The sequence below is a fragment of the Simochromis diagramma genome, unplaced genomic scaffold (genome assembly GCF_900408965.1).
Source record: "Simochromis diagramma unplaced genomic scaffold, fSimDia1.1 OVJJ01000501.1, whole genome shotgun sequence".
Taxonomy (NCBI): Eukaryota; Metazoa; Chordata; class Actinopteri; order Cichliformes; family Cichlidae; genus Simochromis; species Simochromis diagramma.
Window position 1 is genome coordinate 3,309,074 of NW_024387320.1, and position 18,283 is coordinate 3,327,356.

The window sequence follows — 18,283 nt, forward strand, 5'->3', positions numbered from 1 at the left end:
CATATAAAGCAAAACCCTAGAATATATGAGGTTATAAAAGTATATGATTAAATCATCAGCTCTACTTTGTGGCTTTGTTTCCTTATTTCTCTTGGCTTTGCCCTGCCTTACTTTTTTTTTTTTTTTTTAATGATTATTATTTTAACTTTAAGAGTGTTCTACAGATCCAATGTTGAAATTAATGTCACATAGTAGAAGTTTATATATTATTTTAACCTATGTCTAAAGTCCACTAGTTTTTGCCTTCACACAGTGATTTGGGAAACCTTTGCCTTTGAGTTAGTGTTGATTAAAGAGAACATTTCGTTAAGAACACAAAGCATGGTATTGCAGATGCATTACAAGCCGTCTTCATCAGTCATCCTTCCCACTGACATCTGTCATTGTGGGCATGAAGTGCTGTTCATGTGGCTTCAGGCCAGTGTTGGCCTGTTGTCTAACAGCAAACTTTATTTGGTTTTGGATCCACTTGATTAAACCGCCACCTCTGCAGCCCTGGACTCTTCTTGCTTCTCACCTCTCTCTGTCTTCCTCCTAGTTACCATGGTGATGGGGATCCCCACCGTGAAGCGGAAGGTGAAGTCTTATTTGTCAGAGACGCTGCGCTCGCTAATAGACAAGCTGTCACCGGAGGAAAAACTCGACTGTGTCATTATAGTCTTTGTTGGGGAGGTGAGATTTTTGCATTTATAAACCATGAGTCATAGCACCGTGTTCTGCACAGTGAAAGAAAAATGATTCTAAAAGGTCTCTGTCTGATATGTCTTTATGCTACGATCGATCCAGACTGACCTGGAATACGTTCACAGCGTGGTTGCTGGCTTGGAGAAAGAGTGAGTATATTTTTCTGCCTTTTTTTTTTTTTTTTTTTTGATGGGTATAAACAAAAAAGTATAAATATTGTTAAGGACTGAAAAGACTGTAAATGCGTGTGTGTGTGTGTGTGTCCCATATTTGATGTCACAAATGGACTTCATTCCCCAGGTTTTCTACAGAGCTGAGCTCAGGCTTGCTGGAGGTGATCTCCCCACCAGCTTCCTATTACCCCGATCTCAACAACCTCAAAGAGACTTTTGGAGACTCCAAAGAGAGAGTCAGGTATGGAAGTCAGAGCTGTGACACTGAATGAGGGCAAAAATGTGATGGAAATTATTATGGAAACGGTGGAGAAATCAGCCCTGGGAGAATGAAATGGGGCAGAGCTGTGATGAGGATTGCAGAAAAACTATAAAGGATGAGTCAGGGGAAAGTAGGAGGGGAGAGAGCAGACGAGAGCTTTTAGGTAGGTTGCGTAGGTACTTAGTATTCCACAGACATTTCTCAAAGTCAGATCAAGGTCATCAGCAGCAGCACCCTCTGCCTCTGTCTCTCTGTAGTGTTCAGCTCTTGTTATCCTCCCTACTTATCTTCGCTTTGTAGTAGGCTAACAACTGGCTTCATTAAAAATCTGTTCATGGTGCAGTTTGAGCCAACACTTGTGAAGACTTACAATACACACTCGAATAATAGGACTGTGTGTTATGTTCATTTGTGGGTGTTTGTTAGCACTGATGCTTCTGATGGGGATATAAATAGTACAGTGTGTTGTTGAACATGCTCGCTGTGGTGTGTTGTATATTACACACTTGTTTTCTGTGTGAGTGTGCATCCATGCCCTCAGCTTGTATCTTCTCTTGATCTTTTTATTAATAGTATGTGTATGTATATGTGACAGTGCATGTGCACCCTGAGGCACCTCCCACACAAGAACACCTGCTGCCTTCAGTCAATCTGCAACACCATGTAGATCAAACAATTAGTGTGACAGTTTGGTTCATCAATTATTCAGAGTCTGCTGCTGCAACTTTGTGTATAGCCGAGACTGCAGCTTTGCTTTCTGCATGTAAAGCAAAGTGTCTGACATGCTGCGTGCACATATATGATATTCCTGAGAAGAAAATACAATAATCTGTTTGTTTGTTTTTAATGTTTTTTTTTTAGATGGCGTACGAAGCAGAACCTGGATTATTCTTTCCTCATGATGTATGCTGTAAGCAAAGGAGTTTATTATGTCCAGGTATGTCTTTGGTGCAGTAGCATGTAAAGCTGAGCACACACTTTGTTCAGTTCTGGTATTGGTTTGTTACTGGTTCGGCCCGGGTTTGAACCCAGAACCTTTCGGTACATGTCCCTCTCTACTTTCCTGTCTGATCTTCATTGTTTTTATTAAACATTAAAAATAGAAATATTTTTAAAAAAGTTCATCAGGAAGAACAGTGCAACATATTCATATTGACCTTTGATTATCTGTTTTATCCAACAGTCCAGTTTGGGCTTTAGAATCAAAAGTGAGGCTTTACGTGCTCTGAAAGTCATTTTAAAATTATTCTATTTTATCGACTTCCAAGACTAAACTTTCTCCTTTTCTCTGCTACGGCAACACTGAGGACACAGTCATCTTGGTTGAATAAACTTTATTGGAATTTCTGTGTAAGCCTTTGACCTCTTTCACTTCCACTCTGAGCTCCACGTCATTGTTGGTTTGTTGCCAACAGAAAAGACTCCGGCTTTGGCCTTACAGGGAGGCCGATTAAAACGTGTAGTGCGTAATTAAAATTGGATGGTGTCTGCTCAGATTTAACAGTTAATCCTACTAGCATGCTATAGCTCATAGATAAGAACTGAAGCAGAGCGAATGACAGGGTGTACCTAAACAAACATGTATCACACTGGAAATATACTGTGCTCAACAATTTAGGCTGACTATGCAAAATGTTACACACTCAGTTCCCAGATTTGGATGGACTGCGATGTATTTTTTGCAAATGTGAAAGCCTGTTTTCATGCATAGTAAGGAAACAGGTTTTCTTTTATCAATGAAAACCAGGTCATTTTTCAGAGGCACTATGGTTTATTGTTGTAGCTAGGTTTACTTAGTAGGCTGATCCTCTTAGATTTCTGCAGCCCTGAAGTTAAAGTAGATGTCACATATGGGATTTGATTCTTATACAAGCCATTCAAAACTGAATGTAACTGCTGTGATCTTTTATCTTTCTGTCTTCTTTGTGCGATGTGTCATTTCCATACTGTGCTCTCACCTGAAGGCAAAAGGTACTGCCTAGCATAGCGTCGCGCTACTCTAGTTTAGTGCGCAAACTCAGAAGTGTTTCTTAACTGAGCTCAGAGAGCTGTGCTTGTGTGAAAATAGAAGAGTCTCCCTCCTACTACTCACCCTCTATGCCACAATTAAAGCCTTAAACTTTAAGGGTTTCTTCTGTTTTACAGTCTGATTTTCCTGTGTGTGTTTGTTTAGCTGGAGGATGACATTGTGGCCAAGCCCAACTACTTTGCCACCATGAAGAACTTTGCCCTGCAGCTGTCTTCAGAAGACTGGATGATCCTGGAGTTCTCTCAGCTTGGCTTCATTGGTACTACGCATTAAGCACTGAGCATCCACCAGTGTTCTGTCAAAACAAAGCACAGTCAGCAAAAACACATTTGTGATAAGGCATTTACATCCTGTAGCACTTGATTATGACAACAGTGAAATGAAATGAAGCACATTGGGAGCAGCCAGTAAAGAAAGAGGAAAGTGATATTGATCACTATGGAAATTAGGTAGTTGCAATAAGCAGGAAAAAACAAAAGTAAATGAGGAGTGGTCTTTAGCTCATGTTGCATGCCTTTTAAGATTTTTAGAGAATTGAGGTTTCCAAAACAGTATTTTCACTTTCTTGCTGTATTAATTCCTGTTGATTTGCTCTGTTTTTCTCTTGTTTACTCTGTACCAGAAAGTCCCCTGAGCCCTTTTCATGCTTTAATCATCTTGCTGCAGATAATTTGTTGCTAATGAGCTTCTGTGGAGGATCAATGAATGTCTATAAACTTGTTTCCTACAGGAAAAATGTTCCAGGCTCCAGACTTGAACCTTATTGTTGAGTTCATTTTTATGTTCTACAAAGAGAAACCCATCGACTGGCTGCTGGACCATATTCTGTGGGTCAAAGTCTGCAATCCTGAAAAAGATGCGGTATGCATTCTACTTCTACTACTTGTATGAATGAGAGAAATAGTCTAGCAAAAATAGGTCTTACCATTGTTCTCCTGCCACTCCCCCCCCCCCCCCCCCAGAAACACTGTGAGAGGCAGAAGTCCAGCCTTCGTGTACGGTTTAGACCTTCACTATTTCAGCACGTGGGGCTCCATTCCTCTCTCGCTGGAAAGATTCAGAAACTTACAGTGAGTCACAGGTGTTTATTTTCCACAGCAGTTGAAATGTCTTCCTGTGTAGAAACACTTGTTTCCTCTTTGTGTAGGACAAGGACTTCCTGAAGCCCCTTCTGCACAAGATGCATGTTAACCCACCTGCTGAGGTCTCCACTTCAATGAAGGTATCACTCTGGAGTTTTGGTACCTTTGTATTCATTGTATAGTTACTAGTAATAATTACAGATAAAAATATAATTAGCTATTTGCAAAATGATGTGAGGAATAAAAGAGCGTGTCTCTTTCAGGTTTATCAGGGTCACACGTTGGAGAAGACGTATCTAGGGGAGGATTTCTTTTGGGCCATCACTCCTACTGCTGGAGACTATATCCTGTTCAAATTTGACAGGCCTGTTAGCATAGAGAGGTAAATAAAGAGCTGCTTTATTTGTGTGGTTTTTACCCCTTATCGCCCCAACAGGCAAGCCACGTGGACATCCAAATTTGCGAACAAGGTGTCATACTTTTCAAGTTTCAAATTAATACCATAGGTCCATCTAATAAAAATGACCTTGACCCCAAGGTTAGAGATCAAGTTTAGAGATAGTGTTTATTCAGATTTAGCTTTTGTGCTTTCTGTGCAGTGCAAATCCAAGGAACGGGATGAGCTAATGAGAGTACTCTAAATTAAGCATTCTCAGGCCGGCTTCCTACTCTCTGTGGAGTGAGGGTAGAAAGGGAACAAGGAGCTAATAACTATACTGGCAGGTTTAAGCAGAGCAGACAGAAATATTGCATTTTATAGTATTTAAAAAATAATAGTAATGGCTTGAATATGAAATCTAAGAAACACCAGCCTGGACATTTTAACCAAGCTGGTGTACCCAGTTGTCTCAGCTCAGATATAGCGTGCAGCGGGTTTGTGTACTTTTGCATACCCAAATTCAGCCGTCTTGGCTCCCAGCTCCAATTTGACAGACTGTGTGCATCTGTGTGGCTGGTACCATTGGGGAGAAAGAAAGTGCAGGGATGCTTATCCATGAATGACGGCGCTAAAACATGTGCTTGATTTGACTGGCAGGTTCCTGTTTCGCAGCGGTAACCAGGAGCACCCAGGGGACAAGATCGAGAACACCACAGTGGAAATACTGCCCGTCTCGGTATGAAAACACCCACACACACAGACTCTTACACACGTCTGCCACCTTTCTCTGGTGCGGTGTGTGAATGGCTCTGATTAGATTATATCGAATGGCTGCTCTGAGGGACGTGGGGTATTGATTATTGACAGGAATGTGAGTGTGACAGAATCGCATACTCTTCCAGAGGTGATTCATTCTGACACTGTGCGCCACGCTTTGAGAACTGTTGCCAGCATGTCTTTGAATGCAGCTCAAATGAGAGTCATCATTAAGATTATAAGATGAGTGTTTTATTCCATTTCATTTCGCTGTCCATCTGTTGTTGCCCTCTTATGTTAGGAAAGTGGACTTCAGACCAAAGACAAGTACAAGCGAACTGAAGATCGCTTTTATAGGATCGGTATGTGAATGTAATGAATTGCTACATGCTGTTTAAATACATGTTTTCTAGTTAGCTTTAGCATATTGGTTTAGAAAATATGTGTAAATCAGTTAAGGTTAAGGATCGATTTTGCCTCTCTGATCGCTTACAAGTTTTGAGGTGTGCCTGTTTATTTAAACACACAGGTCAGTTTGAAAAGGGTGTGGCTGAAGGGGCTGTAGATCCTTCGCTGAATCCTGTTGTTGCGCTCCGACTTTCGGTTCTCAAGGACTCTGCTGTGTGGGCCATTCTCAGTGAAGTAAGCCAATCACACTTGCCATCTGTTGATGTGTTGCACAATAAACAATGAATATCAATGCACTAACTCCATGGTTGTACCTGTTTCCCCACAGATACATATAAAAAGGGTAACAAGCTGAACGGTCCTGAGGGCCTACGTGAGTGATGGCCCCTGGGGAACAAAGCCCCCCTAGGCTGCTTATGCAGGGCCCCTGGCACCTAGCGACCAGCAGCAAAGTCATTAGGGCTTAGAGTTGCTCGTCCGAGCTTGTCTGACGAACGCCACCTGTTTGTCCCCCGCTCTCCCTAATATACTTTTGCTTCTCATCAGTCTGTTTCTCCCCTTCTTCGTTCTTCTCTCCCTCACTCTTTTGCTCTTCGTTTATTTGTGAGAATGTGAATACTACTGTCTGACAAACAACAGCGGAGTGTGTGAGGACTTCTGATCCATGCTCTGTTGTTAAGCAGCTTTTAAAACAATCAGAAAAAAATACTGGGACAAATTAATCAAGCATCTGAGGGAGAACCGGTCACCTGGCCACTGGTGTAGATGCTGCCAAATCCTTCAGTTACTCAATGCTGCCACCTTTTGGGCGAGCTGGGGCATTGCACTGTCACTAGCGCCTCAGCGAAGCCTGCCATGATCAAGAATGTTGTCATCACTAGTGGCCAGTTGCTCTCTGTTCTCTGCAGAGATGACGGAGCTCCAGATCAACACCAGCCCAAACATTAGAAAAAAATGTTTCCATCTAGAAAGGTGTGGGTTCCATTTAAATGCTCAGCTTATCCTGAAACACACACTCAGGATGAGCTTACCGTTAAAAAGATCCTGCCTGTAACCAGACGGTGACACCTTTGACCACATGCCAGTATCAGTGGTAACTACCCTACTCCATGAAGACAATGAATACCAACACCTCTTATCTGACAGGCTGTGTATGACCTCAGTGTCCATTTATAGGAAATCAATCGGACATTGCCTTGGCACCATTTTCCTGAAGGAATATATTGTTATATTGATATATTATTACAGCTACGACTGACGATCTATGAAGGTGATTTAATTTATTTGAAATAAATCTTTAATTTGTACAAGAGGTAAAATATATTTTTATTCTATCAAGAGATGTTTATGGTAGTTCAGAGTCTGTGTCTTTGTGTACTTTTGTGCGTTTTTCTTTTCTTTTCTAAATGCTATTGTACATATTATTTTCATTATAACAGCTACTTGCAGTTGCTTTCTCTGTCAGTACAAATAGCTTGGTTCAGTGTCTTATTGTTTCTCTCTTTTTGACGCAAAATGTCATAACTAATTTATTGGAACTGATAAAAAAAAAACTTGATCGTAGGAAATCTGCTGAACAAAGCTGTAGGTGTGGGTCGAAATTGGTAATATGTGCCTTATATGTTGGTCCCTTGAAAGTATTTAACGTTATTCCCGCTCACGTTTGCCTACACGTCAATTGCTGGATATACTAATGTTTTGAATATTTTGAACCCACACAGTCCAATTAGTGATTGGATGTCAACGACAATAATTGTGTGTTGTGCTGAAAGTGGTAAATGAGCAGGGTTTGTGCCAGACGACCATCTGAAACGGCGTGATTTGCACTGCTTTCTTTGTTACAATCTTAGCCTTCATCGCTGTACCCAGTTTTCCATTTTTCCCACGTTTTTTTTCCTCCACATTGCAATTCGTTTGTCCAGTCATGTGTCAGTTTTTTTTGATTGGACATAATATTATGACTACTGATAATTGTGGAGAGTGCCACTGATTGTATATATAAATACAGTAACAATTTATGTCTCTCTATTACTTCCTCTTGCCTCTCTGATAGTTTCTAGAAATCAACTTGTATTTGTGGCTGATTTACTGAGTGGAAGCTGTTTTAAAGTGGAACTTCACTCATTTTTACTTGTTAAAAGGGTTTTTTTCAAGGGGGTAGTGAAGTGCCTTTTGGTGGAATCAATATGAATATTTTTTAATTGACTAATCACGCTTGTTCATGTGCATTATTATTATTTGTAATTCATTAAAAAAATGCCTTTTGGGTCATAGCAGGCTCCTCTGCCCCCTGATCAAACCTGAGCTGACTAAAGAAAAGTGGTACATTCTTCACATTTACAGAGGAGATGGGAGAAAATGCAACTCAAGTTGCTGTTTTGAGAGTTTGCTGCATCCATATTTAAACAAACTGAATACATGTAAACGGCATGAAACGGTCATTTGATCCTTAGGACCCCGCTCCTTCCTGCATTTGTAGAAAGTAGAAGGCAAACAGGAAAGGAGTGTTGCTTCACAGCTGCCGCTCACCTCCAAACACCCATCAGTTCATGTGCCTTCATCGTGTACATGTGTATGCCTGACTTGCATCATTTTTCATTGGACATCTTCCCAAATAAATGCTAAAGGTTGTTACGAGCCATGGCCATTTTGTGTTGATTTTGTTCTACTTGCATTATTCATGTCATCTGCATCACCGGGTTTAATTAAAGACATTGAAAACTTTGCAAATAAGACCTAAAAGTCCAGCGTGTTAAGTTTTCGCAAGTTGATGAATACAAAACATACAAGGAAAACTACAGTCGTTCCCAGCATGCATAGCTTTTCACGGAGTACTTCCGTTTTCCCATCATGCCATTTCAGAAAGATGGTAGCTTACAGCTTTCATAATAACATCGGTTTTAGTGCTGTGAACTTGCTGATTTTTCTCACTTGTTAGTTTACTAGTACGGTGATAACTGGTGTTAAATTGAATTCCGAACAATGCCGAAATATTACGAAGACAAAGAGGAGGATAACAGAGCATGCGCAGGCATCAGAGAAGACTTTAAGGCATGTCTCCTTCAGCACGACTGTGTTGTTAAGGTAAGTTAATGTACCCTAGCTGAGGGTGCTTAGCTTAAAACCAAAGCAATCAATTCTGTTACACCTAAAAGACAATCTGGAGACAGTCAGAGCCATAAATAAAGCGCGGGAAAGAAATACTTGTGAAAGATTCCTGAGGTTAGCCATGCTTTGTAGCCTACCCACTGTCCTAGAGTACAGCCCATAGACAGTGATTTAGTTTAACAGCTGCTAGAAACTATATGGATGACATATTACCCGAGATTGTTATTGGTTGTCCTTCTTTCTGTCGATTGGCGACACTTGTTTACCTTAAAACTTACACCTGTCCTACGATCGTCATTTCGCTGGGTTGTCAAATGTTGCCAATAACAAGAATTAGCAGCACCGCATTAGCCAAGTCGGCGCAGTCTCCCCAAAATACATGTTTGCTTGGGTTTTTGTGCCTTTAACTGACCGGAGCTGTGGTCGAATATAATAAGTAAATAACAACTACTTCGTCTTTTTCTTGACCTTGATAAAAAAAAACACCATGAGGTCGTGGAATAGCGAAAGACTTGGGTAAACATGATCAGAAAGCCTGCAGGCTCTGCCTCCCATTCTACTTTTAAAAATACCTGTAATCACAAGTAAATTAACAGTCTGAGAGCCAAGCGATTCAAGACTTTCTGTGTGAGAAGGATTTAACGGGGAGCCAATGAAGAGAAGCCAGTATGGGAGGAATATCCTCTCTTTCTAGTCCCTGACAGTACCCTCGCTGCAGCAGGGATTAACTGAAAGCTTTTCAGGGAATTTTTAGGACAGCGTGATAATAATAAATGACAGCAGTCCAGCCTATAAATAATAAATGCACCCTGTGTCACCCTGAGACAGGATATTTTTAATTTTAGAGATATTGTGCAGGTGAAAGAAAGCAGTCCTACATATTTGGTCAGAAATGACTCCAAGAATCCTCACAGGAATCTTTCCCTGAGGCCGGGGTAACTCCTTCCATAGCAAGTATCATCAAAAAAAGAAAGCTCATAAAGTGAAATAAGATGTTTATCACTGTGAGGTTACATGAAAAAAACAGGTGGTGATCCTGTCCACTCTTATATGAGTAAAGAGGATCCAGTGTTTAATGGTATGTCACCAATGCCAGTTATACTTGTGGATATAATGTACATTTTACTAATAGGAAGGGCCCAGTGCATGAAGTGGTTTCTTATTTTTTCAGGAGGGAAAGAAACCCAGTGAGTGTCTAAAGGAAGGCCACTGCAAAGCCCTGCAGACATCCTTCTTTGAGTGCAAGAGATCAATGGTGAGTTTTAGGAAACAGTCAACTAGTCATTAAAACAGAGAGCTTTCTAATTTCTTATAGGGGCTTATTGTGCAGTTAAAAAAAAAAACAAAAAAAAAAAAAACTTAACCAAGATCATCTGTTTACAGCTGGATGCAAGGTCAAGATTCAGAGGAAGGAAAGGAGAATGAGGAACCAGGCGAAATCTGATGCATCTTTTTAGGGTTCAAGCAGCTCCGAGTACGTGCATTGATGTCCAGGGAATATTCCAGCGTTACAAATACCTGCTGTGGACATGTGTTGAGAAAGTTGGTGACGCACTGAAAACAGGATTACCGACTAATCAAGCGAAGTGCAGGACTGGGGACAAAACCTGTACAACTCTTCTGATCGATGGGAGTTTTTATTTCTTGGGAGAAAAATGTTGGATGAGTGTGTGTTTAAGGAAGTGCAAACACTTGTAATAAACCAATGATTACAATGGACAAGATTTTGTTTCTGATTGATAGCAAACTTGTCTACAGTATAAACATTATACAAATGAGGTGTCCTACAGAGAGGCAGTGCTATGTTAGTCAGTTTCCAGGTGTAGCTTGCAGTTTCTGCTCTATGCAGGGTGCTGACTTATGACCACCATTGCAAACAGTTTCTTCAGTCACAGAACAAGCAAATCAAGTTCTTCATGTCCTCCCCATGTACCTTCACAGTTGGGTCATTCCACAATTAAAGTCAGTTCAACGCCTTCAGAATTAGATTATAATTAAAAAACAAAACAAAAACAGATGTGGCCCAAAAATGGACTCAAAAATGAAGAGTTAAGAGTGAGCTCAAATTCAGTGTCATTAAATAAAGATAAGTCTGATTTTTATTCAAGACCTTTTTTTTTTTTTCCTTCTTATTAACTCTGAGCATCGATATCATGGGATGTGTTTGTTTCAGTAGCAAAACTACAACACTTGTCCATCACAGTAATTATGAAGGAAATATAAAGGCTTTTCTAAAATCCTAGCGGGAGATTAGCCGATCACAACAGTGATTATAAACTTTCTGTTGAGCAGGGCTCTTTATTTTAGGCTCCGCATTCTTTCACATAATAATGGGTGTTTTACATGCCACGCAACTCTTCCATATGAAGGCATGACTATAGCTGAGCAAATCATCGACTGATGGAAGACTGGTGGTTTGATCAGAATACAGAATTAGAATACTTTATTAATCCCTAAGGAAATTATGTCAATTTTAATACTCGAACAGGGACTTGGACCCTCAATCATCGCATTCACAAACCTGGACGTCCATGTTACCCGCCCCATAAAAACAAACCTGTAAAGGTGCCGCTTTTGGCCAATTTAAATATTATTGTAAAGCTGCCATCATCATCTGCTTGAACTTCTCCAAGTCCACCTTCCTCATGAGACAAACCTCGCGAGCGTCCTTCAGGAAACCCACAGTGTCTACTATCATCATGCCCCTGGTGTGCGTGCCTGACAGCTCCACGCTGACTGGGTATTTGTCGCTTTCTATGATGAACGAATCATCTATGGCAGCAGCCACTGCATACGAGTCGCAGGAAATGAAACCCGAACCGGCGACGCACTCTTTCTGCAAGCGTTCAGTCTGCGCCGCCTGGTAGCTGTGGTGGAAGATCTTCTTCATGAAGCGAGCTTTACTGGTGTTCTGCGCCAACCATTCATCGCAGAACTCCTGTTGAAGTGTGAGCAGAGAAAAGTGTTTTGTTTTGGTCGCTTGACGACAAACATGTAGCATGAATCAACTTCTAAACGCTAAAACGTGTAAACACAGGCATTACCCAGGTTAACTTGTTGTAGCAGGTGAACTCCCAGCCTGCCAAGTAGGTGGGACAGCGGTACTCTTTAAGCACGATGTATGCAGCTTCTGGATCCACAGCAAAATTAAACTCCCCACACACTGTGGTGTTCCCTCGAGCTGGATTACACAGGGTAGAGACAATAATGAGAACCCCACACAGACAAAGATTACAATTCTGGTGAAAAAATAATAAATTACCAGTTGATATTTGATGGACTATGTTGTAAACAAAATGTTACTGATAAATCCAATTACCTTGTTTTGCTTTGAGATTTAATTTAAACTGAAAGGGTGGAAAGCAATACTTGGAAAACTTCATAAAGTTTGGTAATGAAAAGCAACAGCTAACGACTTAAATGTTCCATCAATTAAATAATTGTTTCTGCTGTTAGAATGGGTTCACTGGTTATTTAGTCACGTCTGTCTGGAAACACCATAGAATTCATTCTAACGTGTATTTCTTCATAAACAGTTTATATCCTCTGGCCTTATGTAGACTTATGAAGCGACAGTGTTTTACTGACATTCAGTGTTGCCTCCCATGATGTAGAGGCCTTTGAGTTTGCTCGGCAGAGATGGATCCATCTTCACAGCCAGAGCCAAGTTGGTGAGGGGTGCCGTGGCAACCAGAGATACCTGGGAGAAGACACACGGATTAAAATTTTGCAAAAAGCGCACTCGTGCAAGCACAGAGAGCTTTCCACCAGAACCTTTTACGTGATAAAGAAAATGTCACTGTGATATTAATGACATTTATTGCTGACATAGCGACGTCATGCGTTTACTTTCCCTAGCGCACATGATGAGAGGAGCCCAGACATCTCAGAGAGCGAGACAGACTGTCATATTTGACAGCAACTTACAGGAGAAATATTGAAAATATTACAATCTCATTCTGAGGGTCTATCACTCACACATTCCTCACCTCTCCTGGGTTCTCGTTTACAATCCTGATCATAGCAATCGCAGCGTTTTCCTTCTGAACAAGCTCCAAACCGGGAGCCTTGGAGTCAGGAGCGTCACCCAGGCCATCTTTCCCGTGGAAGTGCCCCGAGCTCATGCTGCTGTCGCCGAGGATCGGCATAGCAGCGCCTTTAAACACTGGAATCTGCAGAAACATGCAAACGCAGAACCGGTTATAATTCATCCCTGCTTTTATTCCATCAGCATTCCCAAACCAACTTCAGCTTTTAGGCAACTGTAACATTCAGACTTCTGTTTCAAGCTAGAACATACTGCCACTAAGCAGCAATAGCATTTTTATTTATAGAACACATTTCATTATGTTCAAACTCAATGTGCTGAACACAGAGGTTTAAATATAAAAAGCTTTTGAGTCTGTTTCTGTGTGTTGGCACAGATGTAATTGATCTCAGGTCAGCAGCTTGTTACAAAGAGCTGGAACACACTAACTGAAAGCACCTTCAGCACACTTAGATTTCATTCTGGGAACAGTTAAACCATCTGCTGATGACCTGAGAGGTCAGAGTGGCTCGTAAACAAGGTTGTAAACGGGGGAGCAAGTCAGATTAGTCAATTATGAAACTTAGGTGAATTTCAAGAAGTGTTTAGAGTTTATTACACCTTCTGTGTGCATGTGAATTGGGGTGGCTGTAGCTCGGGTGGTAGAGCAGGTCATCTGCTCATTAGAAGGTTTGTGTGCCAAATATCCTTGGGCAGGATACTAATCCCAATTTGCTAGAATGAATGTGTGTGAATGTTACATAGCAAACACTTAGAAAGAAAAAAAATTGTGTAAAATCAAGTTGCCTAATTTTCAGATTTATCCCTCTCAGCAGAGGTAAAACAGTGCTGTGAGTGACCTTCCTGCCATCAGAAACCTTCCACCTTCTGACAATGGTCATTCTGTGGTAAACATAATAAGAACAGTATTGGTTTACTTTAGCAGGGAAGCTAGTTAGTGCTGATCGCGAGGAAAAGCCCTCTCAGCTTTGTATATCAATAAAACCAAAATAATTATCTCTGGAGTAACATCTGAATATATTCTGTTCTTCTTTCTCCTAGAAAGAAAAAGCTGAAAGTATTCAGAGTGACCAGAAGCAGATGAGGGAGAGGCGACTACAGAGCTCAACCTAACATAGATAGAAGGATAGATAAAAATCTTTATTTCCTCCAAAGGGAAATTCAAATAAAATTTCTAATTAAAGCATTTGATTATAAAACAAACAGCATAAAGGAGCAATAAAAATAAAGGTGGGCTCACCACTGAGAGTACTATGCTCGCCATGCTGTGTGTATTTTAATAACAGATACAGCCTGGTACATCCTCCAGGGTAAAGAGGATTAATAAAACACCTGATTTATGTTACTCATTTATCCTGAAGCTTTTTTGAAGCGGCCTAAACTGGCAGTCTTCTGTTTTGTATGTTTGGAAAAAAGTACAAAGGTACATCTCCATGTGGAAGGATTAACTTGAGAAATGGATGAACATAAATCCTGTAACTTGTGTGCTCATTTCTCTTTATTCATGTTATGAATACATGCATAAAAAAAACTAAGTAAATGTCCACAATTGACCACTTTGACAAATCTGAATTAACAAAAATATTCCTCTAAGTGAGACGAGGTGCTTTGTGTTTAACTTTGCCCAATTGTTTCCAAGCAGTAGCTGGTTTAATATAATAACTGTAATATGTGAGATGCTTGATTTCATTTTCAGAGAATTTGGACAAAACTAGAGAACTAAAGCCAACTCCTTCAAACTGTCCACTTTCTGCATCGGGTCATGTGGCATGAGGAACAACTCCTCATTGTTAGACAATTCTATAAAATGCAACCTCGCTCATCACATGAGGCCAGGAAATTCCAACAATGTCACGCTACTTGATTTTAACACGAGTGTGCAACTACAGAGCATCCTACCTCGAGGTGACTGCAGGCTTGCAGGACTCGCAGTGCGTTTTTACACACATTCTCCACTGAGGTGTTTCCATGCACACAGGTAATGCCCAAGATCTGCACATTGGGGGCAGCCAGGGCCATCATGATGGCCTGAGCATCGTCCACGCCACAGTCCACATCCAACAGCAGCTTCTTCCTCATCCTGGACCCTGCGGTAAGAACACAGTTATCCAAGTGTCTGGTTACACTAAGCTGAAAGAACACGGTCTTTGCACTGTGATAAAGAGGGCAGGAATCAGCTACAACATCTCAGTCAGTGAACCTGATATGAAACAGAAACGTATGCTATTTTCACATCATTACCTGCAGCAGTGTGACAGAAGGATAACCTGCAGTGGGTCACTCTCATAGACGGGAACCGGTTCAACTGGAAACAACCTTTGAACAGCAATAAAAACACGAAAAGCTGAATGGACAGTGGACCTTGTCCTAGTAGCAAAAGTTAATATTCCATCTACTTTATGGTCTGCTGATTAAAATTCATAATCTGTGACGGAACTACAATCAACCTGTGGAAAGACTGCTTCCTTAAATCCTTCCTACAAAGCGCTTTTTGCAGAAGAAATGTCCCTGAAATGACAGAATAAAGCATCGATGCTGTGTTTTCTAAAACTAAGCAGTCAGTTAAACGCAGTAAAATAAACGTAAACAAGCAAAGTCTGATTTGAGTCCAGCAAGAAAAAGTAACGACACGTTAATCCCTCACCTTTCCACAGAGGTCGACAAAACATCAGCCACTGCTACAAAGTCCCACAGAAACACAAACAGACAATTAGCGGGCTGCTTCTGGGTCCTTCTTCTTCGTCTTCTTCTGCCGCTGGTTCTTCTTCGGTGGTTAACACTAACAATCGGGTAGATTACCGCCACCCAGTGAGCTGGAGTGATATTCTGCAGCACGAGATAGGAGGTTCCCAGTTTATCTTTTTATTTATTTCAAATTTTATTTAATTAGTGACAAATTAAATTATTTAATTATGTATTTATTTAATTTATTCTGGCACAGCAGAGAGTTCAATTCGGTCTGCCAGACGGCCGTGGAAAATGTGAAGGAGGGCATAGATTTTTCATGTCTAACTGCAACTTTTTTTCTTTTTTACAGCTTTTCTTGCTGGGAAAGATCTCTCTCGTGGGCTATTCATACCACGCCATAGTAATTACGTAATGAATAAAATATTAAAACAGAAAAATTCAATTTTTTTCACTGTTTAATATAGAAATTTCTTTTTTTTGTACAATGGATCTATGTGAAGGAAAAAGGACATTTACTATGAATGATGTAGATTATACATCTCAGCAGTGAGCTACCAGAACTCTGTAATTTTGTATTTATTCATGATGGAAGATTTCTTACATTTACTGCAGCAGTTATCATCATTTGACTTAATCAGAGTCTTGAGAATTTAATTTCTCCCTTTCTATCTCATCCAGTTGCTTTTCTTTGCCCCATTTTTCCTGTATATTAAATATGCCTTCCCTCTGACCCTTGTCCCACCTCCAATGCTTTTACATTCATTTTACTTAGTGCCAGCTCCACTGTTCCCTGTTTAAGTGCCTGTTTTACCCCAGTGTCCCAAATTAGCTCAGTCACCTTGTCCTTTGTTTTTGACTAGGTGAAACTAGGGTGCTTCATACAGTAAATTTGGCTGGCTGTTTGAAGTAAACTGATGTAGGCTGGTTAAAGCAAAAGACCTCTTTTTCTTCATATGAGTTTTCTATCACTTTTTAATGGATTTTAATGGATGTCTTTTGACTGTGGGAAGACCAAGAAAGAACCCACCCAGGCACAGGGAGCAGGCAACAGTGCTAACCACTGCACCAACATGTCACCGCGCCATAAATTAACCATAATGCATAATTCACAGACACACCACTTTGCCATTGACAAGCCTTTATTCATTATCCAGCTTCAGTTCATACCTTTATGGTGTGCAGGTCGCTGCTAGGCAACCTGTTCATCCTGTTTGCACATATAACTGGTCAGATCAAAGTCATAACTTACTCGATAACAATGGATGAAACTAGAACAGCATTTGGCAGCACCAGCCATGTGAACATAAATAACATAGTCAAAATAAAACCCCTTTCTCTGCAAGTATTGCACATTATAGAATTTAAGCAAACAGCTAATAAACAGAAAACAAAAGAGGTGTTCGTTATCACAATAATGCAATATGCATTATTTCACTTGAGTCTAAAAACCTTTATCAACTTCTCATTGATAGTCAAAACTGCATATATCCCATACATCACTGCAGAGGTGTACAGCTGCAATAACATATAGCTGAAGATCTTTTCATGCAGGCAAAACGAATAAGATTTCTGATTCTAATCAAGAACTTCTGCATAATTTTTCAGAGAACTGAGAAAAACCAAGACACACATTGCTTTAATCAATAAAAACCTTTTGAAGTTTGAAGGGCTCTCAAACCACCATAGCGCTGCATATGATCCTGCAGAAATGTTTCCTTAGACATGTTAGAGTTGTGGAATAAAGTGATGGACCACTCTGAAGCCCACCATTTGTCCACAAGTTCTCCTTTAATGCTTCCAGCGTAGCATCAGAAGAACATCAGAAGTTAGGTAAGACATCATTTCAATAAAAATGTCAGAGTCGTGTCAGATATATGCCGTACTCGTCAAAGAACTGTGCTTGTATTGGAGTGATGTGGTGCAGAATATTCACGTGTTTGTAGAAAGACAAAGAGACGGCTGCCTAAGGAAAATAAACAAAATAAGCTCTTTGATTTTAACAACTCCTGCAGATTCTCCTGAGCAACTTATCTCCAGAGAAACATCTCTAACAAGTGACTACTATTGACCTGTATGTTGCCTAGAGTGGATTTAAAGTTAACAGCAGGAGATAGGTCATTAGCATCCCGTGACATCTTGCTAGCTTCTCTTGTCTTTTAAACTTGTCTTTATATGTTGATCAGAAAGAACAAACCTTAATATCTGTTCCCATATTATTCCGTCATTTGCCAAAATAAGTAGGACAGAGGACAAAAATCTATGAGATGGAAATTGTTTTACGTAGTGGATTTATATTGTACCTCAGTGCTTTAGGCTTGGCTTGACGTGAACCACACATGCTGTGTTTGTGGTGAGGCACAGATCAATATGCACATAACTTTAAAGCCCCTTTCAGACATGCACTCCTTACAGTCTGGCAACATCTGAACCTCACGTCTTCTGTCTAAAACAGCATTTTGGTCACTTTTCTGAGAAAGTTGTGACGGCAGGCTAACTCAAAATAATTTCAACATTGTAAACAGCATTCAGTCACATTAACATGGTAGGCAGTCATGAATACAGCTTCCTGCCTAAGAAATAGCCAAGACAGAATCCAGAAATCAGCAGACTTCAGTTGTTTTAGGCTTTGGTTCACAACAGTGACTTCAGAAAAGAAGATATCTCCT

General features: G+C 40.5%; 3 protein-coding genes across 5 annotated transcripts in view; 2 read left to right on the top strand and 1 right to left on the bottom strand.

Moving 5' to 3' along the window:
• Positions 1–8,410, top strand: part of mgat4a (alpha-1,3-mannosyl-glycoprotein 4-beta-N-acetylglucosaminyltransferase A) — a 28,803-nt gene extending 20,393 nt beyond the window's left edge. Inside the window, exons 4-16 of the mRNA XM_040005287.1 lie at positions 539–672; positions 787–833; positions 985–1,098; positions 1,981–2,056; positions 3,293–3,407; positions 3,879–4,009; positions 4,111–4,218; positions 4,296–4,370; positions 4,494–4,612; positions 5,267–5,345; positions 5,667–5,727; positions 5,895–6,007; positions 6,102–8,410. Of these exons, the coding sequence (XP_039861221.1) occupies positions 539–672; positions 787–833; positions 985–1,098; positions 1,981–2,056; positions 3,293–3,407; positions 3,879–4,009; positions 4,111–4,218; positions 4,296–4,370; positions 4,494–4,612; positions 5,267–5,345; positions 5,667–5,727; positions 5,895–6,007; positions 6,102–6,128 (1,199 nt within the window). The 3' untranslated portion in view covers positions 6,129–8,410. The remainder of the gene's footprint in view (positions 1–538; positions 673–786; positions 834–984; positions 1,099–1,980; positions 2,057–3,292; positions 3,408–3,878; positions 4,010–4,110; positions 4,219–4,295; positions 4,371–4,493; positions 4,613–5,266; positions 5,346–5,666; positions 5,728–5,894; positions 6,008–6,101) is intronic.
• Positions 8,411–8,528: 118 nt separating this feature from the next.
• On the top strand, positions 8,529–10,603 carry LOC120717361 (cytochrome c oxidase assembly factor 5). Its single transcript, XM_040005294.1, has 3 exons — positions 8,529–8,857; positions 10,053–10,136; positions 10,265–10,603. Exons 1-3 carry the CDS (start codon positions 8,756–8,758, stop codon positions 10,304–10,306), a joined length of 228 nt encoding a protein of 75 aa, XP_039861228.1. The 5' UTR covers positions 8,529–8,755; the 3' UTR covers positions 10,307–10,603.
• Positions 10,604–11,032: 429 nt separating this feature from the next.
• Positions 11,033–16,052, bottom strand: si:dkey-4e7.3 (uncharacterized protein LOC402865 homolog). 3 transcript variants are annotated; one of them, XM_040005289.1, is made up of 8 exons: positions 15,574–16,049; positions 15,377–15,437; positions 15,171–15,245; positions 14,829–15,016; positions 12,871–13,053; positions 12,470–12,581; positions 11,926–12,062; positions 11,033–11,819 (listed from the first exon to the last, which is right to left on the bottom strand). In XM_040005289.1, the coding sequence occupies exons 3-8, from the start codon at positions 15,214–15,216 to the stop codon at positions 11,472–11,474; spliced, it is 1,014 nt and encodes a 337-aa protein (XP_039861223.1). In that variant the 5' UTR covers positions 15,217–15,245; positions 15,377–15,437; positions 15,574–16,049; the 3' UTR covers positions 11,033–11,471. The 3 variants fall into 3 exon arrangements, with proteins under 3 accessions (XP_039861223.1, XP_039861222.1, XP_039861224.1); XM_040005288.1 differs by lacking the exon at positions 15,377–15,437 and having other exon boundaries at positions 15,574–16,052; XM_040005290.1 differs by lacking the exon at positions 15,574–16,049 and having other exon boundaries at positions 15,377–15,567.
• Between the last annotated feature and the right edge of the window lie 2,231 nt (positions 16,053–18,283).

Coding starts and splice junctions, on each gene's coding strand:
- LOC120717361 (XM_040005294.1), top strand. CDS start 8,756: ATGCCGAAATATTACGAAGACAAAGAGGAGGATAACAGAGCATGCGCA. Junction 8,858..10,052: donor AGCACGACTGTGTTGTTAAG/GTAAGTTAATGT, acceptor TTATTTTTTCAG/GAGGGAAAGAAACCCAGTGA. Junction 10,137..10,264: donor TTGAGTGCAAGAGATCAATG/GTGAGTTTTAGG, acceptor ATCTGTTTACAG/CTGGATGCAAGGTCAAGATT.
- si:dkey-4e7.3 (XM_040005288.1), bottom strand. CDS start 15,598: ATGTTTTGTCGACCTCTGTGGAAAG. Junction 15,246..15,573: donor TTGTCGACCTCTGTGGAAAG/GTGAGGGATTAA, acceptor TGCTGTTCAAAG/GTTGTTTCCAGTTGAACCGG. Junction 11,820..11,925: donor GCTACAACAAGTTAACCTGG/GTAATGCCTGTG, acceptor ACACTTCAACAG/GAGTTCTGCGATGAATGGTT.